This window comes from Bombus flavifrons, chromosome 14 (assembly GCF_040668555.2).
Source record: "Bombus flavifrons isolate JBK064 chromosome 14, iyBomFlav1_principal, whole genome shotgun sequence".
In the NCBI taxonomy this organism is placed as follows: domain Eukaryota; kingdom Metazoa; phylum Arthropoda; class Insecta; order Hymenoptera; family Apidae; genus Bombus; species Bombus flavifrons.
Genome location: NC_138455.1, coordinates 11135452 through 11158187, shown reverse-complemented (window position 1 = coordinate 11158187; position 22736 = coordinate 11135452). Strand labels below are relative to the sequence as shown.

General features: G+C 46.0%; 1 protein-coding gene across 3 annotated transcripts; it reads left to right on the top strand.

Annotated features, from left to right (window-relative positions):
• The first annotated feature begins 173 nt into the window (after window positions 1-173).
• Zip48C (Zinc/iron regulated transporter-related protein 48C) lies at window positions 174-16608 on the top strand. Of its 3 annotated transcripts, none has more exons than XM_069127186.1 (6): window positions 180-697; window positions 2179-2560; window positions 3406-3557; window positions 3661-3746; window positions 12751-13008; window positions 14728-16608. In XM_069127186.1, exons 1-6 carry the CDS (start codon window positions 590-592, stop codon window positions 14804-14806), a joined length of 1065 nt encoding a protein of 354 aa, XP_068983287.1. In that variant the 5' UTR covers window positions 180-589; the 3' UTR covers window positions 14807-16608. The 3 variants fall into 3 exon arrangements, with proteins under 3 accessions (XP_068983289.1, XP_068983287.1, XP_068983288.1); XM_069127187.1 differs by having other exon boundaries at window positions 182-697; window positions 2179-2428; XM_069127188.1 differs by lacking the exons at window positions 12751-13008; window positions 14728-16608 and adding an exon at window positions 5134-5698 and having other exon boundaries at window positions 174-697.
• The last annotated feature ends 6128 nt before the right edge of the window (window positions 16609-22736 follow it).

Sequence of the window (22736 nt, the reverse complement as noted above, 5' to 3'; positions counted from 1 at the left end):
TCTTGGACATGTCTCGGTGAATGAGATAAATGTCTGTCAAAAGTCATAGAATTCAGATACAGGTTTAATGCAGTTTGAATATCGTGCACGTCGCTGTAGATCGTTATCGGATTGGTGCATTGGAATTGGCGAATTCTATTGGTCAATTGAGATAGTGTTTAGCGTCACATGTATATACAAGCAACCCCATTTGTACGTAAGGGCGAATAATGACAAACGCGTGTTCGCCATACAGTGAAGTTACATATGTTCGTCCGGTTTCATATCAATGTGTTCTGTGTACCCTACTCGGAAATCATAATTGATAAGTACAGGAACGAACTCGTCGTACAGCAAGTAGACGCGAATACGCGTTGGTAGTAGTGGACTAGCAATAGCAGCGCCGATATTCAGCAGTGATAGTAACTGTAATGAAGTATCAGTGGCAGCCACTGTGATAGTGTTAGTGGTGATGGTGGTGGCTGAGATAAGTGCGGGGGACTGAATGCATATCAACGGAATTTGTGTCCCACGAAACAGTTTCTCGTGGTTCACATTGCAGAGGATGTGCTGTGCGATCTAAGGTGTCGAGGATTAGACGATTGGTACAATGTTAAAGGATTATTCGCCAATCGTACAGGCGCTCCTAGGAACGTTATTTACGTGGGCTCTCACCGCAGCGGGTGCCGCACTTGTTATCGTAATTCGAGGGAAACAAGTAAGCTTTATTCCTTTCTTTTCTTCTCCAATCGAATATCGTTGAATTTACCTACGTTTCGTCAAGTATTTATTACTGCATTAATCAAAATATTATATACGTTCGACTCTAACCTAAGTTGCAAAGTATAAACTAACCTTTATCGTACACTCTTCGCGGGAATTGCTCCGTTTTGAAAACGTTAGAATTACACATACCACCTTGAAAAAGTTTCACATCCTGGTTTAAAGAAACATGATATTTACGATACTCTAAGCTTTGTTATCATCTTACAAATTTCTTATTATAATTTAGTGCAATACATTAGCGGAATAAAATAAATTTTGTTATCGAAAATGGTTAACGTAAATTCGATTAGTTTCTTTTGCGAACCAGTCAGGGAAAGGATGTACTGCGTAAAAGGTGCAATTAATTTCGATGTTATTATCAGTTAACGTTTTTTTCATTTTTCTCCCCAGTTAAACTTTGTTTTAGGGTATCCTAAATCTCTTATCTATTTCTGTGTCTTTCAATGGTATTTGACTAGTAGAATCCAACAAATGTCAGTTTTAAGTTTAGAAAATCATGAAATCAAAAGTTATACATCTGTAAAAGCACGTGTTTTATAGCTTATTTCGCTACAAATGTTCAACAAATTCGCGTGAACCTGGTAGATAGCAGTGTTACCGACCGCTTTCCGTCTGGATTTATCTGATCCAACCCAATATCGATATGAATTGCCAAACCTGAAATTTGGTCATCGTGTGCATCTATTTACAGATAGTGATTTGACTCGTTAGACTGAAACGGATAGTCTGTGAATAAAGCTAATATGGCGTAGAAGTAAGCTGTGAAATATTGGTGCATGTTTGCAGACGCATAACTTTTAATCTCATGACTCCCTAAATTTAGAACTGGCCTTCTTGGACCTTACCAGTCAAATATTATCGAAGGACACAGAAATGAACCAAAAATTTAGATCAAAAATGAAGTTCAGTCTGATTCTTAGCGGTTACTATATTAGTTATATCAGCTTCTTCTAATTAGAAAATTTGTGAAGTAAATTTTTTATATGGAAATGGCGTAAGATCGACTAATTTCGTTTAAGAACTAGTCAAAGAAAAGAAAAGAAAAGCGAAGAAAATATATTACGCAATTTAAAATTTCAACGTTATCTAGTTAACGTTTGCATCTTTTTTCATTTCTTTTTAAGAAATTGCTACTAATTTAAAACTTTATCTGATAAGATTAGATGTATACTAACTGAACAACATATGAACAAAATTTCTATTTACGAAAGAGAAGGTATCGCTTGGTTCTATAACATAAAGAACTATCTTTAACAAGTAACATTTTACGATAATAAATTTATTACCGTATAATTATTTTAACAGTGTCACAATATGTTTGATTGTTGACGCCTATTTGAAATTCTGCATACACGTAAATTAAGAGATAAGAGAGCAGAACGATACTAAATGATGGAACGCGTTTAATTACAGCGTAAATTATTGGACATCAGCCTGGGATTTGCAGGCGGCGTGATGATAGCGGCAAGTTACTGGTCGCTACTGGCACCTGCTATTGAAATGGCGACAAAGAGCAAATTGTACGGAGCGGAAGGCGAATACGCGTTCGTACCAATAGGAGTTGGATTTCTCATAGGCGCGGCTTTCGTTTATGGGACGGACGCGTTGATATCTTCCCTTGGCATTCAGTCCCCCAATGTGCTTTTAGCTATGCAGTCAGTCGGTACGAAACAAAGACGCAAGATCCTTGAAAAACTAAAGAGTGACGAGGATTTAGACGATTATGATCCGTATAACGACGTACAGATATCTGGTGGAAAAATGTATACTCAAATTGAGTCAACCACCATCGATGGTATCACATTTTTTTCCTGTAATATGTATCCAATTCTTTCTGTAGGCTTGGAAAATGGGATCAGTTCACTCTACACGTGTATATTATTACTATGTCTATGTGTCAAAATGTAAATGTTCACTCGCCCCTCTTTGCTTCCTCGTACAATAAACGATTAACTCGTTCAGAAACAAACAAATTTTCAAGTATGTCAATTCTGCGAGAAAAAGCTTATGACGTTACTTACTTGTCTTTCGTTTAATCAATGTACCGCTGTTTCTTTCTGAACAGTGCATAATTTTTTGTTGTACTTATCGTACGTAATATCTTGTATTGCGTAGTTAGTCGTTAGTTAGAATGTTTGTCAGTGTTAATGCTTCTTGCATTTAAACAAGATGTGCAAAGTAACGTATGCATGAAAGCATTTTCAATGCAACAAGTGGAACTTGCAAAAACACGACCGATAAAATATGAATAGAACGTCTGGTTATTGAAACGTGGATTACTCTGACATATTATTGACGCTTTGAAAGTACAAAGTACTTTTGCTAGAAAGGTAAAAATAGCAAAATATGCATCAATTTTTGTCGTTCGTGTTGAAGAAAGTTCCGCTACTTGTAAAACTGATCTTATTAATCCTGCCTGCGGATCTAAACTATAATACACAAGAGGTGCAAAAAATGGAATAGAAAATACCGGGTATTAATGATAAGCTTTACTGTGCTTTAATTCAAAAAAAAAAAAAAAAAAACGAGAAAAGAAGAAGAAAGATTATGTTTACACAGGGGCTCATATACACATATGTAAACAATTTAAACCACTTCTAACGAATGTTATAGTATATCATTAATTGTCGCATTTTCCAGGTTTCTACGAGCAAAATACCCGAAGACGACAAATTGCAAATGTAAATAGGCCGGCAGAACAAGAAGAAACAGGCACAATTTACGAGGATCCTAACAACGAATGTAAAAACAATCAATGGAGAAGAGTTTTGCTGCTGGTCGTTGCCATTACGGTACGCAAAGTCGTCGAAATTATATTTAAACGCACCCATGACATAAAATTACAAATAAAATGTGACGAACTTATGCTCGAGATTAATTTTTGCAATGTATTAGGTGCACAATATTCCAGAAGGTCTTGCAGTTGGAGTTGGATTCGCTGCAGTTGGTAATAGTGCATCAGCAACTTTTGAAAATGCAAGGTAAGCAACGTTTCTGCATCTCTGTATGTAAGGACTACCAATATGGGAGTCTAACAGTCTTCTAACAATATACACGACGCTTTAAAATTCCGAACATCATGAAGCGAGCGTTATTTCAATCAGTGCAAATTTTAAACGCGATGGAAAACTATTTTCATAGGCAGCGATAGATTCTCGGAATCTAATCTAGCGTAAACTATGTAGACAGTGGCCATGTAGTCCAGAAGCCTGTCTTGAAGAAGAGGGGATATGTAAAAGGACATAAGTACATTTTTTAACCTTCTTTTCCAAGATTTAAGATTTACTCGTAATTTATATTTCAATATCTTTATCTGATATTCTGGCCTAAATAATTTAACTCGCATTAATCATATAACTAACAAGTTTTTCACAATATGACCGAATGATTATTATTCTTGGAGATTCGCCATTGTATGTAGAGCGATATTTCAAATAGATTCTAATGCGTCTAAAGTAAAGTTCACTTAAACCAATCGCGCCTATCAGATTCATTACGGATCATCATCGTTAAGTAGTTAAGAGAATTGTTCAGAGGGGAAAAGTCTTCGGTTACGTTAAAAATCAGTATCTACGTTTATTTGAAAATCTACCATAGTTGTCTGAATAGATCTAATTCAACGTTCGTACGGTAAAAGAGGAAAATTTGATCGAACGATTGATTCTCCTTTTCTGTTCGCGCGTTTAAAAGTAATCTCGTTCGTTTGATACATCGATAAAGGCGGAAAGCACAAATACTCGTGTAATTCGAGCAAGTGTCGCTACCGTAGAATATCATAGCTCAATTCGAAACGACTCGGTCGATTCTAGATGGCTGCGATTGAGAGAGAGAAGTTGAGGAATTCGTCGATAGATGGTAACACCATTGAAGTCGAGCGGATGGAACTTACGAGCGCGTGCTAGGAGGTCCCCATGAATGAGTTCTATGGTGGTCGGTCGCGAGTGCCAGCCGCAGGCAAAGTTTATTGGCAGCAGTGGGTGCCTGTTGCGCGGGGGAAGGGCACGTGTGGCCCTGGAATTCAACGAGCCCTAGGCGCCGCGCATTCCATTCCATACCCCGTTCCCCGCTTCCTCGTCCCTCTACCACGACTTGCCCCGAACTCGCTCTCCTTACCGCCTTACGCCTTTGACTTTGGAAACAACTCAGCCTACTGCGATGACGTGTACAACTACATCGACTGGTATGACGTTGATTTCATTTCTACAAAAGCCGCCCGGGCAACGTAAACTTTATTTATAGAAAATGTTAACGATATCGCATGCTCCCATATCGTCGACCTTCCTCTTATTCTCTTCTTTCTTTTCTCTTATTTCTTTCGTCCTCCTTTTCCAAAGATAGCCCGTTAATTCGCCCAACATCTTGTTACAGATTCGTTCTTTCCAATTCTTTCCAATCTCGAATCCGCTCGACGAGCTTTAAGGCAATTCACAGTAACGAACTTTGTAATCAAATACGAGGATCAATAGGGGAAAAGCAACGTTTATCATTGTCACTGTAAGAACGTGCACGTGAATCGACACGTGCACGCAAATGACTACTTCCGATTCCGCTGCCCAAGGATCCAGCGCTCGACGATCGTCCGCCTATTTTCAGTCGCGAGCTTGCAGCTTTTCTGCAACGTAGTCAGCGTGGAAATGGATGGAAAACGTTTCACCTTCGTATTGGCAACCAAAATTTTCACGTTTATTAGCCAGAGCACCTGGGTAACCCGAGCGTGTTCTTTCCGTACACTAAATATACATAGACAGCTTTATTTCCGCACCTTGGCGAAACTTTCAATGTTTTTGTTTCTGTAACTAAAAAAATAAGTACGTTAGTACGTGCTGCTGTTTGAAGGCAACTTTTCGCAGATACAATTACAATGGCGAAACTTGTTCTCCGGATACGTAGTTATTACGTAATTTAGTTAATACATAAACGTTTTCACGATGGATCCAGCTTATTGTGCTTCTTGTACAGGTATCCTTTTATTATATGCGTACTCTGATTAAAGGGTATAATTTAAAATTCGAAGATATGTTCTTCGCACAATTTTGCTGTAAAAATGTAAATCGATGTAACAATGTATAAGGAAAACGGGCGTTTAGAGTAGTTGTGCAATATGCGAAAAACATAAAAGGTTGATAAAGAAAATAGCTGTCAAGGCAAGTGTTGGAACGTATTTAAGATGTTAACAGAATTTCATTACAGTACTACCAAACTCGAAATCGCGTCATAGCCGAATCTCGCTGCGTTCGAACGCTATTGGATATCTGAGTGGAGATTACAAGCGTCCGTAGGTCATTAAGTATCCGTAGAATGAATGGACCGGATCGATGTTTTCCTCTCTGTCGCGCGATAATTGAGAAATACAGAGAGAGAGAGAGAGTTCTCTTTTTTCTTTTCTGATACAGCGTGAACGCTTTACCGAAGAAAGGAATGGCGACTTTCGCCAACAAATTTCCGAGGAGACTTTGAATTTCAATGCTTACTGGAAAATATTACCGCCAAAGCTTATTTTTTTTCATCTTGTAACAAAGCCGGTAAGAGAGAGACGGGGAGAAATAAGAAGGTAAGCGAACGAGCGAGGGCGCACGATAAGCGGTGCGACATAAACGCGGTATCGCGCTAGTTTCCCGGTTATGAATGAATCGTCGTCTCGGTTCGAAAGATGACCCCGGCCGATATATCGGCGTCGTGCGTATCGCCACGTACTGGTTCGTGCCGTGCGTATATTCTTATCGGTACTGCGGGTCTTCGCCGTCTGACGACTATCTTCTTTCAGGGCATGTTCACCGGGAAAAATATTTTTCCATTAAAAATAGATACACACGTGGATGGAATCGGGGTAAAGAAGGGAACGACGAGGAACGAGCAAGGATCGTCGCGCGTTGGGAAAATCGCTCAGCCTTGAGCGGTTATCGAGCCAGCATGCCCTTTTGTAGCCAAACTCGTCGGTTACGAGCAACATTCCATTCTCACGACGATCGCGAACCTGCAGGCTACTGGTGTCGAGCGTATTTTCGAGAGGTTAATCGGTACAAATGTCTCATATTCGGTACATAGAGAAGTTGCACCGCTAAGCGTTCGAGTAAGCGACATGGAAAAGAATTGTCGAGGCAAGAGATCGTTGGCAGATCGTGTCCCGGTCAAGGAAAACATCGTCGTCTGTAAGCCGCGATAGAAACGAGGCTTTACGCAACAGATCCGTTTACGTTATCGATCGATCGGTCGCGACATGTCCTTCCCAAGGAAAGGTAATTCATTCGCGAGACCGAGGCAAAACGTTGCTCGAGAGTTGCGTTCGAAGCGGCGAAAGAATCATGAATGAAAGGTTCGGCGGTGGTTGATTGGTAGCGCGTGGCCGTTCACGTCGGTATCCGCAGTGCGTTGGAATAGTCAAGAGCGAAGAGCAAGCAGACAGGACAAATAGAGCGAGAAAAAGAGAAAAGGATGCTGGAAGAGTGGGCAGCCGATAGGAGCGACGATATTTGCACTCGTAAAACGCTCAAGGAGATCCGGTACTGAGTCACCTTCTGTACCGAGATACCTTCGCGGTATGCGAATTTTTCGCGGAATCTCGCTTCTCCTTATCTCTTATTTCGCCATTGAAATTCGTCACTGAATCGTCGTTAGCGTCTATTCTCGTGACTCGTTGCTTCATGACGCGATCTGCCCCGTTGCGTGCCACAAGAATATCTAGAAATAGTTGACTATCGAACATCTTCTGATTCACGAAAAAGGCGCTCACGATCTCGTTCGGCTTCGTCTCGTTCTCGAACGAGAAGAACGCTGTTTCAGATCGGAAAGGCTAAATCCACGTTCTCGCCATTCTCCGCGGAACATTTGGTCACGTGATCGCGTATCTCATTCGATATATCTTCTCTGTTTCCGTTTACCTTCGATCGTAGAAGAAAACAGGAAAGAAGGAAATGGAACGGGCGAGTGAAAAAGAGAGAAATAGCACGCATAAAAACGAAGGAACTACGGAGTGGCGGGTTGGCATGGTACGTAGATGAGGTGTTGCTATGTTAAACACGGCGCCAGACAAAGCTGCCGACGAAACCACCTCATTTCAGTGCTATCCTCCTGTCTGTCTTATTATATACCGACCGACCGACCGACCGACCGACCAGTGCTCACCGCACTGTGGCCCCTCTCTGTCCTCGTGTCTCTACTTTTCTCTTTTTACTTGCCCGCTCTCTTCTCTCTACCATTTTACCCTTTCTCTCCGTGGCTCTAGCTTTGCTGTCCTCTTTCGGCTCGAACATCCTCTCTGGCTATCTGTGCCTTCTTCTTTTCTCTTCCTTCATCTCCAAGTTGTAGTATCGTATACCATAACTATAAACGTGATAGTCCGTAACTCGTTTCGTCATTGCTGAAACTGTATTTTCTGTAGAAAAAAAAAAACGAGGAATGTCGATCGTCCACAAAGAGTATAGAGGCCAAGTTGGTGAACGAATAATGTCCGACTTCACGACGTTTTCTCAATTTCTTACTCGATATTTTCTAAACATGCGATTATTAGATTTAGCAACACGACACAGCCTCGACAGTTTTCTTCGATCGTTGTACTTTGTACACGGTGCTTATCACACGCGGAAAACTCGTTCTGACGTGTGCTAATATCAAAGGAAGTCGGTTACGATATAGTACTTCCCGTTTAGCTTCGGTGGATGGTGCATAGTATTACGAATGCACGTGCGCAGCGATAGACACGCCAACCGTATCTCGGAACCTTCTCCGCGACGAGAACCACCTTCCGTTATCAACGGAAGACGAGCATTCCTTCGCATTGATTTCGATCCCGTCGTTAGACTGCCGGACACCGTTTCTCCTTTTTGTCTGTTCGTCGCCTACATTTTCTACGTGCGAGATGCTTCGAGTACAGCCGTTCACGGCCAAAACCTTCTGAGAATTCGACTCGCGAGACACACTCTGTAAGTTAGCGAACACACCGATACGTTTCTGCTTTCTTTTTCTTATTATTTAGCTCGAAAAGTCTTGTACGACGGAACGTATCGGAAAAATAGAAGCTTTCGATATCGGAAGATATTATCAAAAATGAGAAGAAAAGAAGAAAAGAGAAAGAAAGAAAGAGACAGTGGAAGAAAACGGGCGATCAAACAAGCTATCGGAAAGCGCATTTGTCATCGCGACTTCCTCCTGCTCTTTCTTCTTTCGGTGGACACGTCTATCTCTCGCTTCTGCTCGGTGTCTCGGTTAATTCGTTTCTCTTTCTCTGGCATCGGGCGATGCACCGGCGCGCACGGTGCAGCGACTTTGCAATGCTTGGAATGCAGCGGCATTACGCATGCGCACCGCGTACCTTACTCGGAACAGACGAACAGCCGGATCCGTTATGTCCCTCGACGACGACCTCGGGACGATCGTCTGTCCGGACTATTCGACGAACTAGCGTCTTCTTGCCGATCGAACCACCGCCATCGAGACGGCTGCTCGCTGTTGCGTCCATGATCAACTGTACACGCAATGGAGGCTATTTCTTCCTTGTGCGCTGCGTGGCTCGCAAGGAACATCTGCCGTCGGAATCTCGCGATCGAGCGACCGTTCCCAATTCGGCAAAAGCCACCTTACCCCTTGGAATGCGCGCCAATTATTTCACCGGCGAATTCGTTCTAAACTTTTACGACGTGGTCGTAGTCGTAAGAAAGAGCTTCCTTCCCTCGTATCGTCTTAACGCGCGGGTAACTACGACCGGTTACCGTTTCGGCTAGAAAAGGCTGTGTCGCAAGGAAGGGTGACGAGGGTTGAGAATGGGAGAAAAAGAGAAGGAAACGGAGGAACAGGTTCGCGAGAATCGGCAAACGCGTTTCTGTTTGACATTAAGAGGCGCGCAACGATGCCGGAGGTAGCAGAGAAGAGCGGGGTTGATCTTGGTCTTATGATTTTATGGTGTTAAGCCGTGGCCGGTGGCCTCGGGACTCGGAGCCGAGAAGAGCCGGAGAACTCGCCTTGGCGTTGGTGGAATGCGGGACGGGCAAATCGCGGTCGGCCCGCTTGCGCCTCGTTCCCATGCATTCCTTACTCCCTCTCTCGTTCCTCCTTCGTCTCTGCTTCTCTTTCTTTCTCTTCCCTTACCCCTGCTCCTCCTCTCTCGCCCCTTTTTGTCTTGCTCGCTCCTTAGTTTTCTCATACAAGCGCGTTTATACGTCTACGCTCGTCCCTCGCGTTGCTCCTCTCCCCTCGTCTCTCTTCTTAACGCGCGTCGTACGGTGTATGAACATAAGCGCACACCTAAGGACTCGCGCATAACACGTAACACCGGCTTCTCCCCCTTTTCCTATCTTACGATGTTTCAAGACCCTCTCCGGGTCTCTAGTCCTATGCTCCTTCTATCTCTATTCACATCTTGTAGGCTCACCAATCTCGCGGTCAATCCCTCCGACGGAGATTCCTCGTGATTCCTTCGGGATCGTTCCTTCTCCTTCGATTTCCTCCTTCTGCCGGTCGCTCGTTCGCTCCACGCTTCCTTTTTGGAAGTGCAGCCTCGGCCGGCGAAAAACGGCTCGTTATCGTATCGGGCGACGATGAAATTTTGCTGCCAGCCACGCTACTTTCCACCGCGAGATCGATAAAATGCAACCCGATCGTTGTTTACGAGGCACGAGCGAGCTGTCCGATCGGAGCGCTCTTTAGCTTTGATTTCTCGTTTCGCGGTGAGAAAGAAAATCAGACGAAAGAACAATTTGCCAGTGTTTCGGTCGTTTAAGCCGAGGACGAGCGTTGCCGCCTAAAGACAGTCACGGTTGCTTATGGAATGCAAAATGGCGACCGGCGATGCGTCCAACGAAACTACTCCGGTCGCCATTTTGGTACACATTGACGAAGCTACACCGCTTCGATAATCCGTTAAGTTCTTCGATATCTACGACGTCACCGGTTCAACGTATTTATTTTCCATCGCCTCGAAGCTAATTTTTATGGCTGCCGGCCGTAGATCCGGCGCTCGATCGAATACGCACGTCTAACGGTAACTCCGCTACGAGTTTGACCATGACAATCAAAACACCGGTGTGCTACCTTTTTTCGCCTTTTAATAGATACCAGTTTGGCGAGATCTATACCGTTTCTGCTCGGAGAAATCTCCGATTCGCGGCTCGAGACAGCGCGACGCCCTCGCGCGTAATTCCCCGGGCGATGGAATACCTCCGTTTCTAATTTGAAAGGCGAACCTTAGCCGCGTGATCTCTCTAGCGCGCGACAACGCGGACAAATTTATGAATGGGCCTGTCTCTCTCTCTCTCTCTCTCTCTTTCTCTCTTTCTCTCTCTCTCTCCTCTCTCCCTTTACGTCTATTTTACGAATCGCACAAAAGCAGACGACTAGGTGGATACCAACGCGATGGACACTTTCCGATTTAGAAAGTAGCGACAGTTGAGAAGAAGGGAGAAGACGAGCCCTAGCAAACGAGTTACTTCATCCATTCGTAAAGGATATGATGAAGACACTCGGACGTTATTTCTTAAGTAAATTTGATTATCACGTAGGGTGAGGTGACCTTCTCGATCGGGCGTTCGTTCTGTCGTAATAAAATAGGACAATGGGGACAAGATGAATTTCAAAAACGGAAGAATCCGAACTCCGTTGGATTAGACGCGCTAGAACGACGCTGGCCGGGGTCTAGCTGTCTGGTGATAGGGTAGACGAATCGGGAAATCACGGCGCTGACCGTGGAAATCAGAAAGAAGAAGTCAGGAAGGAAAAGAAACCTGGCTGCAGGAGGGCGCGGTTCGAAGGAGCGAGAGAAAAGAGGCGAAGGAGCATAGGAACGATGGAGAGGGACAGAGTGGAAGAACGAGAGAAAGAGAGAAACGTAAGAAGGTGAAGCCAAGAGTGGTGTGGTAGGGGACGATCATTCTTGGAACTCGGGTGACCTCCCCTGATGCAACTGGCGAACAGCCGGACCCGACGGGTTAACTGTACAACCACTTATGTACGTCGATGCTGTAGGAACGCGACGGCGATGCCGTCCTATGAAATAACGTGCTACACGCCGCGGCATGACATACCATACCATGTGCTCGGCATGTACGAGAGAGCACGGTGATCATGCATCGGAAGGAGGAGCTTGGTTCGCGTCATTCATTCACCTGCTCGACCATCTCTGCTATTCTCTATCGATCGACCGCTTGTCTATTGTTGCTTGAAAATTCTAATCGTCGACCTATCGGCAATTCATCCGCCCATCCATAGTCTTCTCGACCGGTCACGAACCGAACATGGAAAGTTTTTCCATCGTCTCCGATTTCTTCTTACCAACGCGACGATCACTTTGGCTTCCAGTTGTCTATCCGTCTTTTCGATTTTTTTGTTTTACTCAACTTGTTTCGTGAACTGTGCTTTCGTATTCGAATATTCTAGCTAATATCCGGTGATTTCTTCGTGCCGTTCTCTCTCCCTTGCTTGTCGTTCTATCGAATTCCCGTGGCACGTGCGATCGTCGAGATCGATCGACTTGGAAATTTCCAAACAGTACGCGATCGTAATTGGCTCGTACACTCAGCGCGTAACTCGTTCTCTTACTTTTGTTCTTCTATTCTCGCCCTTCGGCACGCTTCAGGATCTACTCGTAATGTAACAGCAATCTACAAATTTACAAGAAGGAAAAGGCGGACACGTGTCCTATCTACGTAACGTCTGTGTCGAGATTCGAGAGTGAACGATTAGTTTGTTGCGCATAGGACAAGAGAGTGGAACGTTGGTCGGAGAAGCAGCTCGCATCACTCTAACCGAGCAAATGGAAAAATCTAGAGAATGTCGAAGTCGTCGACCAGTTTCAAGAACTCACCGGGATCGGATGAGACGGTGCAAGTTGACTCGCGACAAAGTCACCTTGTCTCCTCACCTTTATCCTTATCGTTCGATCGCGATACGCGCTTCTCGCTAAACCAGACACGCTTATTTTTCCTGTCACATCGGCGTTGCTTAGGAGAACGCGTTCAACCTACTACCACTCAATCGCGTTGTACGTTTTTATTACAGAAACCTCGCAATCGGAATCGGTATCCAGAATTTTCCCGAGGGTCTGGCGGTGGCTCTGCCCCTTCAAGCGGCTGGAATTAGTACGTTGAAGAGTTTCTGGTACGGACAACTCTCGGGGATGGTAGAACCTCTCGCCGGCGTCCTTGGCGCAGCCGGAGTGACGTTCGCTGAACCCGCGCTACCTTATGCGCTTGCCTTCGCAGCCGGTGCAATGATCTATGTCGTGATCGACGATATCGTTCCGGAAGCGCATCAGAGGTCGGTACAATTTTTATTACATTTGCATAGAAATTGGGAATAAGAGCGTAGAAATCTCTCTTTCTCTCTTCCGAAACTGCTATTGTTGTCGCGGTGGTCGTTGTACGAAGAAAAAGTAAAGAGGATACGGTCGTACAGGTCTAGAAAGATAGAGGCGCATGTACGGCGCATGTTCGAGAACGATTACGGTACAATGGCGCGTGACGGCAGTAGCGTAGTTAGCGCAGCGTCGGCAAAACGGACGTGGCGAATTTCTTTCCCAGGCTCGACTGCCTAGCTGAAGACGCATTGTCATTATAATTGGCTCCTTTTGTATTTCGCGTGCGATCTAACCGCTCTGGCCGACGAGACGGTACCGTACAGACGCGCTTTCCTCCTGAGATAGTGGAGCCAAGTTCGCTCCCTCGGGAACCCTCCAGGGTCCGACAAACACAAAAGTGACAAACCCCTCTGTAAACCGTTGTTTGACCTCCGACAGGCGAGAAGCTGTTTCTCGTATGCGTTGCACCGCGTGTGATCATTTCCAAAAGGCCGAAGGAAGTAAAAGAGGGGAAACAGAGAGAGAGAGAGAGAGAGAGAGAGAGAGATTACAATGCTCGCTTTGCTTTCTGGTTTAGCAGGACAGTAGAGTTTCTCGCGAAAGGTAAACGCGCTCCCTGTAAGATCGAACGATATCGAAAAAAGAAGCGCGAAAGAATAAGGACGAGGAGAAAGTTTGCGAGATCCGAGAATCGATTAGTTTTCGTAGCGACGCACACGCGTGCGCAAGAACCAGCTTTAAAAACGAAAGACAAGAAACACGGCTCTGCTATGTAGAAGCTATCGAAAGAATTCGGACTTGTCACGTATCTCGGGAATTAATTTTTCTTCGACTCACGGGTTTCTCAACTGATACGGAGCTAGCCGGATTCTTGGAACGGTCGGTCCTCGGTGATCGTTTGCATGATTGTCTGTTCGGTGAAAAGGAATGCCTCGTTTCGGGCCCGTAGCCTCGCAGCTAACGGCAATCGTCTACTTTTTTGAAAGCAGCCTGTGCTTCGAAAGATACGCGCGATGTTGTCGATGATACTTGGCGGAGAGATCTCGATCGATATTTGTCGCGTCGAATCGCGTTGAATCGCGTCTTTTGTCCACAGACCGCGAACCATAATGGCTAATAAAAATACAAATTTCTGAGGCACACCGAAAGGAGGTATTTACCGCGCGGATATGATTGATATGGTAGAACGCCCACCGAAACACAACGGCACATTTCACCGGCCGTTAAAATTGATGGCCGTGTATAATTTACGAAATCAACAAGCCGTGACGTGCAATACCGGCTACGAGCGTGTGTGTTTTGTGTGTACTTAATCCCTACTTATATCGCGAAAACCCTTTTATTTCTCGCTATCCTGCTATTTTTTCTTCCCGTTGTCCGTTTCCATCTCCGCACCTCGATCGTCTTCGAACGTTCACTCGGATTCCTATTTCTTCGTACCATTCTCCTCTTTCTACCGCCATTTTTCGTCATCAGCGTCGAACAGATCGTCCGAGCATCCAAGTCCTCCTCCAGTTCCTTTCCATCCATCCTCGTTCGTTGAGATATCCAGTTTTACGTTCACGTTCCTCTGCATCCATCCTTGGATATGAAAGAGAGAGAGAGAAACAGCGTGTTGATGTGTCTTAATCAGTTTGCATCTTTAAGAAGAAAACGTATTTCTTGCTTTCTGATTACAGTGGAAACGGTAAACTCGCCAGCTGGGCCGCGATCGTCGGCTTTTTGGTAATGATGTCTCTGGACGTTGGATTAGGCTAGGATCGTGCGATAAAAGACATTTGCAGAAATCGATGCGCGTTTAGGTTTATAGATACGTTCGATAGAGTCGTTATTCCTTTGGGAAGCTCGTTTCGATCTTTAAAGCCAATTTTCTTTAAAAATCGGAACGAACTTTCCGAGCAACTCAATGTTAAACGCGAGAAATTCCTAATAATTTCTGTCTCGCGGCATTCCGTCGAATTTCACGGTCGAATTTCACGGTCGAATTTCACGGTCGAGTGTGGAGATCGAAGCGGAGTTAACGCGGCGCGTTAACCGCTAACGATCTCGAAGTTCCGACAATTCGATCGGGCTTTCTTCTCGTTGAACGAGATGCCGAGTTCGATCGTATACCGCCTCAAAATTATCCGAGTGTGTCTTCCATGAATCTAGTCTTTGTTGATCCGATATAGAAGTCAATTAGATCAATCAGGCGACGACCTCCGGTTACGCTTTACAACATTCTACGCCGTGTTCGTTGCGACCAAAGGAAACGAGTAGAAGATCGTTTGCCCTTGTTCGCGATTTAAAAACCGGCTCTGTCTACTTCTCACCCTCTTATTCTCTTATCCTTAATCTATATATTTATCGTCTCGGTTGATGGGAAATTTCGATTCAGTATTGCGAAGATACTGCAATGACCAATCGAAAGATAAGAAAAATGCCGAACTCGGGACGAGAAGGCAAATCTTGTGATAGCCAATTTCGTTTAGAAATATAGTCGTAAAGAATCGGTGTAGCTCCCCTTGCTTTCTTACGCAACATTTTACGTAGTTTTCTTTCAAATGGATTCTCTCACGAATAATACGAATGTGGCAATTTCAAAGTGTCTTTCGCACGACGCGTACGCAATCGTTCGCTGCACGCTAGATAAATGCACGCACATTTATTACGCTGTATCCAGGACGTATCTTGTCCAATCAGTTCGTCGTTCGTGATCGATCCGAAAACTTAAACGGTTAAACGTGCGATAAACTCGCACGTGCTGCAGTATCTTGTTTTTTAGATAAGTAAGTTTACAACTGCCATCTTGCCATTGTAAAATATTTTCTATTTTCCATCCCATTTCCCATCCAAGCATACCGACATTTATCGTAATGAATTTCACGATGCTTCGAACAGTACGTATGTAATTTTATCCATTCACTATAATAATAATAATAATGTATAGTACCTACCGTTAACGAAACGTCCGTTTCGTTTCACGCTCGGCGCTGGATCACTACTTATAAGACAAAAATACTATTTTTTCGTATATAATAAATCGATACATAGACATAAGAAATTCGCGCGTTACTTGTACACGGAGAAGCTCGAGGCACGTGTGATCGATCGAATCGTCGTGCACACTGGACGAATCGATACTTTTCACGTGCATATTGTGGTAGTGCGGTTTCTCAGGTTCCTACGTCCGCGTACGATCCTCGTAGTTGCAGTTTCGTCGACGATCTCGAGCCAGACGTTGTTCGTAAGAGACGGAAACAGAGCGCGAGGAAGAGAGAGGAAAGAAATCGATCGTCGCATGCTTTGTATCGAACCAGTGCATGTAAAGTGCGATGTCAGTCGTCTTTACGACGAAAGTGGTGCTTTGGAAACTTTCTGCAAATTATAAACCGACAAAGTAGCTATATCGGTATTAAATATCCTAGGTTTTGTATCCAGTGGGAAGGCTTTCGGGATAGAAGCGTCGTTCGATCGTAAAATAAAAATGTGCGACTGGAATCTTTCTCTATACTGGTACGAGTAAATTGTTTGTATCAAGAGCAATAAAACAGAGTACGAATTACGACCGTTAGACGGAATATCGGCAGGATATTTTTACTGTTCCTCGTCCTGGTCCGCAACGTAATGGCGCAAAGTGTGTCCTCATTTCGCTGCTCGTTCAACATATCGTGTTGTTTCGCCGTTCGATCCTTAACGCGTTAACCCTTTAGAGGCGAAATTTTCTTACTACGGTATCGGCTGACGTGATTTCGTTTCACTCGAAGTCGTGTATCCCGATAGATCTCGCGAATCAGCGAGATTGGAGCAATTCTAACGATGTTGCAGTGTCTCTGACAGATGGGACAGACGTGTCCCATTAGCCTCGAAAGGGTTAATCGTCAGAAAGGGAAACGAAATTGGATCGTTGCGCAGTTGTAGCCGGCGCGTTCGCGGTAGAGGAAGAGCTGCGTGACGTGCACGGTGCCGTGCATCGACGGAAGGTTAGTCCGGCGAGTTAGCCAAGCTGTTCGTGAGGTAAGATTCGGTGAAACGAGCGTACAGTATCGGCGCAGTCGACGCAATCCTCGTCTCGCGTCTCCCGTCTCACCGAAGAGTTGCATAACCCAAAGAGAGTCGAGGCATGAATGGAGCCGAGCGACGAGGACGGCTGCACCACTCGGTTGCCCGGTGCAACGAGTCGACCCGTGGCTGGTGGGGATGCCAGCCGAGAGGGACGCATCGGTATTCAAGAAAGAGCACGACGGAAAAGAGCGAATCGGAGCGAGAGAACGAATCATACGGCGTACAGAAATGACGCAGTGCTCGACAGAATTCTGCCTACGAGGAAGACAAAGCCCGACACGCGATCCGCGCCAAGAGCGACAAAGAAAACACGAGAAAGCAGCCTGGCTCGCAAGCGTTTCCCCGCGTAACAGAGACGCGCGAGAGTTTACTTCCTCGACGTTCGACGAAGATGAACGCGACTCGCATCCAGCGTGTGCATGAAACAAGGACGAGACGCGTCGGGACAAAGGGAGGATGCTGTTAGAGAAAAATATAGACGTATTCCTGCGGTGAAGAAGAATGAGAGAGGAAAAATCGTTGGAAGGTCAAAGAGCTGGGAAGGGGTAAGTTAAGGAAGAGAGGGAAAGAGAGAGAAATACAGAGAGATGCGTAGCGGTAGATGCAGATGCGAGCCGACGCGAGCAGACACATAGGGAAAGAATGGAAGGCAGGAAAAAATGTCTCGTGGGGACCGCGAGACGAGGAGGATGAGAGAAGAAGACAATTTTTAGATGGAGAGGGGAATGCGAGAGGAGTGGAAAGGGGGAAGAGATTAAGAAGGAAGAGGAAACGTCGGTGGTCGCGCAGAGTGGTGCGTTAATCGGTTTGCTAAAGTTAAAGGGATGGTCACGTGGTGCGTTAAGTCGTCGTTGTGCGCACGTTCGGTCGAGCGAAAGAGGGAGGGGAGTACAAAGAGGACGAGGGGATAAGGGGTAATGCGTTGCATCGGAAAGCCGGAGCACCGGTGCTGCACCCGTCAGCAGTCTTACGATGCACTTTGCCCTGCGCGTCTCCGATGCGGTGGCGCACGTGTGGCGTGACGCGATGCGACGCGCAGCGACGTTCCACGATGACGAGGTGCCTCGTCGTGACGCATCACCAAAATCGCATCGAGTTAACACGTCCGCGCGTCGACAAGTGTTGCTACACCGGTGACGGAGAGATCGATCTCTCTGTTTAGCGAGGCTTTCGCCGCGCATACCGATTTCCAATTCCTTGCGCCTAGTACCGCGCGGCTCGTCCGCTATCTCTCACCTCGTTCCCATTCTATTTCAACGTTTTCACAGATACCGCCGAGTCGGCTGGAAACATTGCCACGACGTGTTCGGCTCGAGCCGCGCTTCCTTACAAAATGAAATTCGTTCGTTCCACGATCCCCCGTGGATATCCTCCGTGGACATTGCCCTTCTCATTCTCGTCCACTGGTACCTCCACCGTCCTTCTCCATCACATCGGCTGTCCTCTTCTCTCGCCACCCTTGTCGTATGTAACGTGTGCTTCTTATTACGTAACATTGCCACATTGCATCTTCTGGGACAGAGAGTTCCTTCTCTTTACCACGTTTCTTCCCCCTTTTCTTCCGGCGTTTCGTTCTTCCTGCATCGCTCTCCGCTTCCAGCCCCGCTATCCAATTTTAAAAGCCGCCTCTTTCTCATCGACGATCGCTGAGAACTCGTTTAGCGTGCGAGCTGCTTTTTTTAAATTTCAAATCGAAACACCAGACGACGAGTCGCTGTTTAATCGATACTTTGTCCGAATATTTAGTTCGTTATCCCGTTTTTTTGCATTCTCTGACACCGCTCTGATACGATTTACTCGTGACGACAATGCAGCCGACCTTTTGACTCCGCCGCTGCCCGCCCGCCCCCCCCTCCCTCCGTTCCCACGTGGCAACGAACTTTCGACAAAAAGTAATCATCGACCTCCAGCTAGCGCCGGAAGTCGTAGGAGGATGCCAATTGTACGACACTATCTTTCAGCGGCGCTATCTTTGCCAAAATAAACGATACGAACCAAGAGAACGGTAATCGGTGTTACGTGAAATAGGAATATTTGAACGTTGCTCGTGATAGCTACTAGACAACTCGAAAGACGACTTGGACCACCGGTGATTCGAACGGAAATACGGACAAACCTGTGACCATCTTCGCCGGAGACGTATTCGTGTGAGTACACTTGTTCTAATAAATAGCCCGTTTATGTAATTGAAAGGCGCATCTATTTGATCGCCTCGAGTACATAGATGTACAGCTTTAAAATTTTTAATCGCTGCAGTATCGCGCAACACGCTCGTAATCTCGACGCGTAGGCGTCCAGGAGGAAATAGTGAAGTTTAAGCTTCTTCCTGGCGTCTACGAATCGTAGCTCGGTATCTTACATCTCGCAGATGATTTCGCACGAGTCTGTTCGAGATAGTTTTCCATACTTGACCATCGTCAACTCGTTAAAATCAAGTCGTAAAAGTATTATACGATCGACCGTATATTCGTTGGTCGGAATATTCGTCGGTGGCACGTAGAAGCGTTTGGCCCGTACATTGTACGCCAACAAAAGCGTGTACGCGCTTATATATAGAAATAGCAGTGACGGAACAACACCGGAAGCGAAGGAGTTCCGCCCAAGCCCGAAGGGTCAGTGCACTTTGAAAGGCGAGATCCAAGACCGCGCGTTCGCTTGCCGAAATCCTATCTGCTTCCTCCGCCAAACTAGTCAAAGTTCTTACGTTATTATGGCGAAACGGGGGAAAATCGATGTTGCGGTAGAAACGAAACGAAGCGACGAGTTGCTCGGAAGGGAATCGCGCTCGAAGAAACGTCCCCCTCGGCGATGCATCCTCGACGGAAGTAAGATAGGCGTTCCGGTGCGTGCGGGTTTTAAGGTCTTTACGGCCGCGCCAAGCGTTTCTCTCGTTAACGCGTGCAAGCGTTTCCTCGCGAAACGCGTGACTTTATGAATGAAACCACTACCGAGCGGAGTTTCTACGCGATGCCGGTAGTATTCGCGTTTACTCGCTCGTTCTATGTAGGAAGGAAGTCGCGAGCGAGCTGGAATTGTCTCTTCCATCAACGTTGCGCACCGTACGCGCTCGGTCAATTACCCGGTCAACAGTTTCCCGGCAGGATGCTGCATTCAAGGAAGTGTAACTTCGCCCGCAGGTCATCTACAGGGTGCTTTGAATCGCGCCGATCTGCCAAATATATCGTTCGTCGTTTAATCAGGTAGATCGGTTTAACCTTAGCGGCGCCAGCTCGGGTATCCATTTCTGTACCGTTGTATTTTCTAGCGAAGATGTGACAAAAGAATTCGCGTAACAAATAGCACGCGGAACATTTGACAAAAGTTCGTACGATTTGCATACGTTTCGTCGAGTCCCAGACTTCTCTTTCGTCTTTTCGCAAGAAGAATCTAGCTATTTCGCTCCGCAGCGACATATACGGACAATTTCGATAACGCAAAACTGACGGACAACGTATCGAATGTTAAAAACGCTTCCGTCCGGAGAGAATCGCGTTTGGATCTGTCGTGTTCTCTGCCGTAGATTCGAAGCTCTCCTCCGAATATTCGTCTTGATGCGGCGAGACGAGGCGACACAGCACGAAACGAAACGAGACGAGACGCGTTCCAAGTAAGCCGAAACAGTGTCGCAGTGGGCTACGACCGATCGAATTCTAGGCCGACGACAGGCGACGCTATTTCTAAACTCATTTCTATTTTCTATTTGCATGCGCCGGCATCGCCACGACAATTTTATACGTCTGCGATATTTCGAGGAGTCGGCGTTAGCCTGTCCCGTGTCTTCCGCCGAAACCACGTAAGCGTAGATCTATTTGCTGATCGAGAAGGAAGAAAGTTCATCGACTGGTCGAACAGAGAGCAGCCGATAACCATAAAGCCGGAGCCCTTCGATTCTTGTTGCGATTTTATGGGCTCGTGGCCGATAATGCGAACGTAACGGACGGTCTGGCTCGCGTTTCCGCCGGAGTGTAATCGTATTCGATCGAGCAATTAGTAGCATGGAGCGGCCATTAAGCACTGCTATTCTCCACGTGAACGTCACGCGGCCACTTTACGCGGCTGTGTTCGTAACCATTACAGTTGTAATCGCATTTACCTGGCGCTCGCTCGCGCGCGAGCCATCGTACGCGTATAAACGCGATAAGAATCGCGCGTCGTATCGCCCTTATGGAATTCTTCTTGCGCAATTACTCGTGAGACGCCAACTCGAACTCCTTCGAACCAACGTTATGTAAAAGAATACATTGATCTTTTCGTTTCGAAATTAACCAAGCAACTTCCTTTCTGCGTACGTGACGTTTCTCACTTCCGACGCTCCGATAAAAGTATCGAATAATTCGCTCGACTATAGCGAAATAATTTCGAAAGTTGTCCGAGCTAATAAAATAATCTCGCAAGCGTGTTTCTTAGGACGCAACGCGTCCCTTCTGCGATCGAAGCGTAAACGAAAATTCGCTTCGACGTAGACGTTTGGCGAATTGACGTTGCGTTTCGTTGAACAGCGACGTCGTGTAGCTTTTTAACGGTACAAAAACTCGTAGCGTTCGACTTAAAGAGAGAACGACGAACGACGAGGAAAAGACGGAGCAATCGATCGGCTGTGCTGGAGCGGTAGAGAGATAAAGAGCGTAGATGCGGATCCGTCGAGCGGATTTTTATCGTGCACGCGTCACGCGTAATATTCGCTGGCTGGAACAAGGAAATAGAGGTAAAGTCTAAGACAAGGAACAAGAGAGTCAGCCATTTTATGAAACGGCAGAGCTGCCTCGTCTCGTTGCCATGAGAGCGCGCCACGTTCAGATCTTTTGGCGAAAAACTACGAGACGATTTTACAACCGAGACGTCAGCTTCGAGATTTCTCGTTGAAATTTCGCGTAATTTTCCGACATCGATCGACGAGCAGACCAAAAACGGAATTAGGATCGTTCCCTCTGCTCTGCTTCAAATCGCAGCCAACTTGCGCGCTTTCGTTCATTCTACGCGTCTTTGCTCTTGCCATTCGCCGAGTATATTTTAGTTATTTTTCCATCGTGCCTCGTTATTTCGTGCTAGCTACGACGATAACACGATATCCTTTTTCCCGCGTTTCCGTTTGTTTTTGTTTCCGTTTTTGTAGTCATTTCCGCTTCCGGTTTCGTTTTCATTTGGCCGTCTGCGTCGTGGCTCGTTTCTTTCTTTCCACGAGGAGACAACGTGGCGAGCGTAGTCGTGGAAACGGGACTAATCTTCGTCTCATGTTCGTTCTTCCGAGTAAGTTTTAGTCGCACGTTCGATCCACTTGCGCTCGATAACGTTTCATCTTTTCAATCCGTAATTTCCGTGTTTTCCGACCTCGTGGCTTCCCCTTCCCTTCTTTTCCCTTCCCTTCCCTTTCCTCTGCCGTCTTTACGCGCACGCTTCACTGTGTCGCGAAGGTGGCAGATGGACGAAAAGAGAAACCAATAGCAGGAGAAGGTCGAACAGAGAGGGAGATGACGCGTTGTAGGAAGAAGGAAGGAAAAGCGAGCGAACTGGGAGCCGAGCGAGAAAGAACAGAAGGAATGAAGCGGGAGACGGGTGGGAGCGAGCGAGCATCGACAGGGGGAAGGGGAGAAAGAGAGAGATAGAACAGGGAATCCACGAGCGATCGACTGCCCTAGTCAGTCCT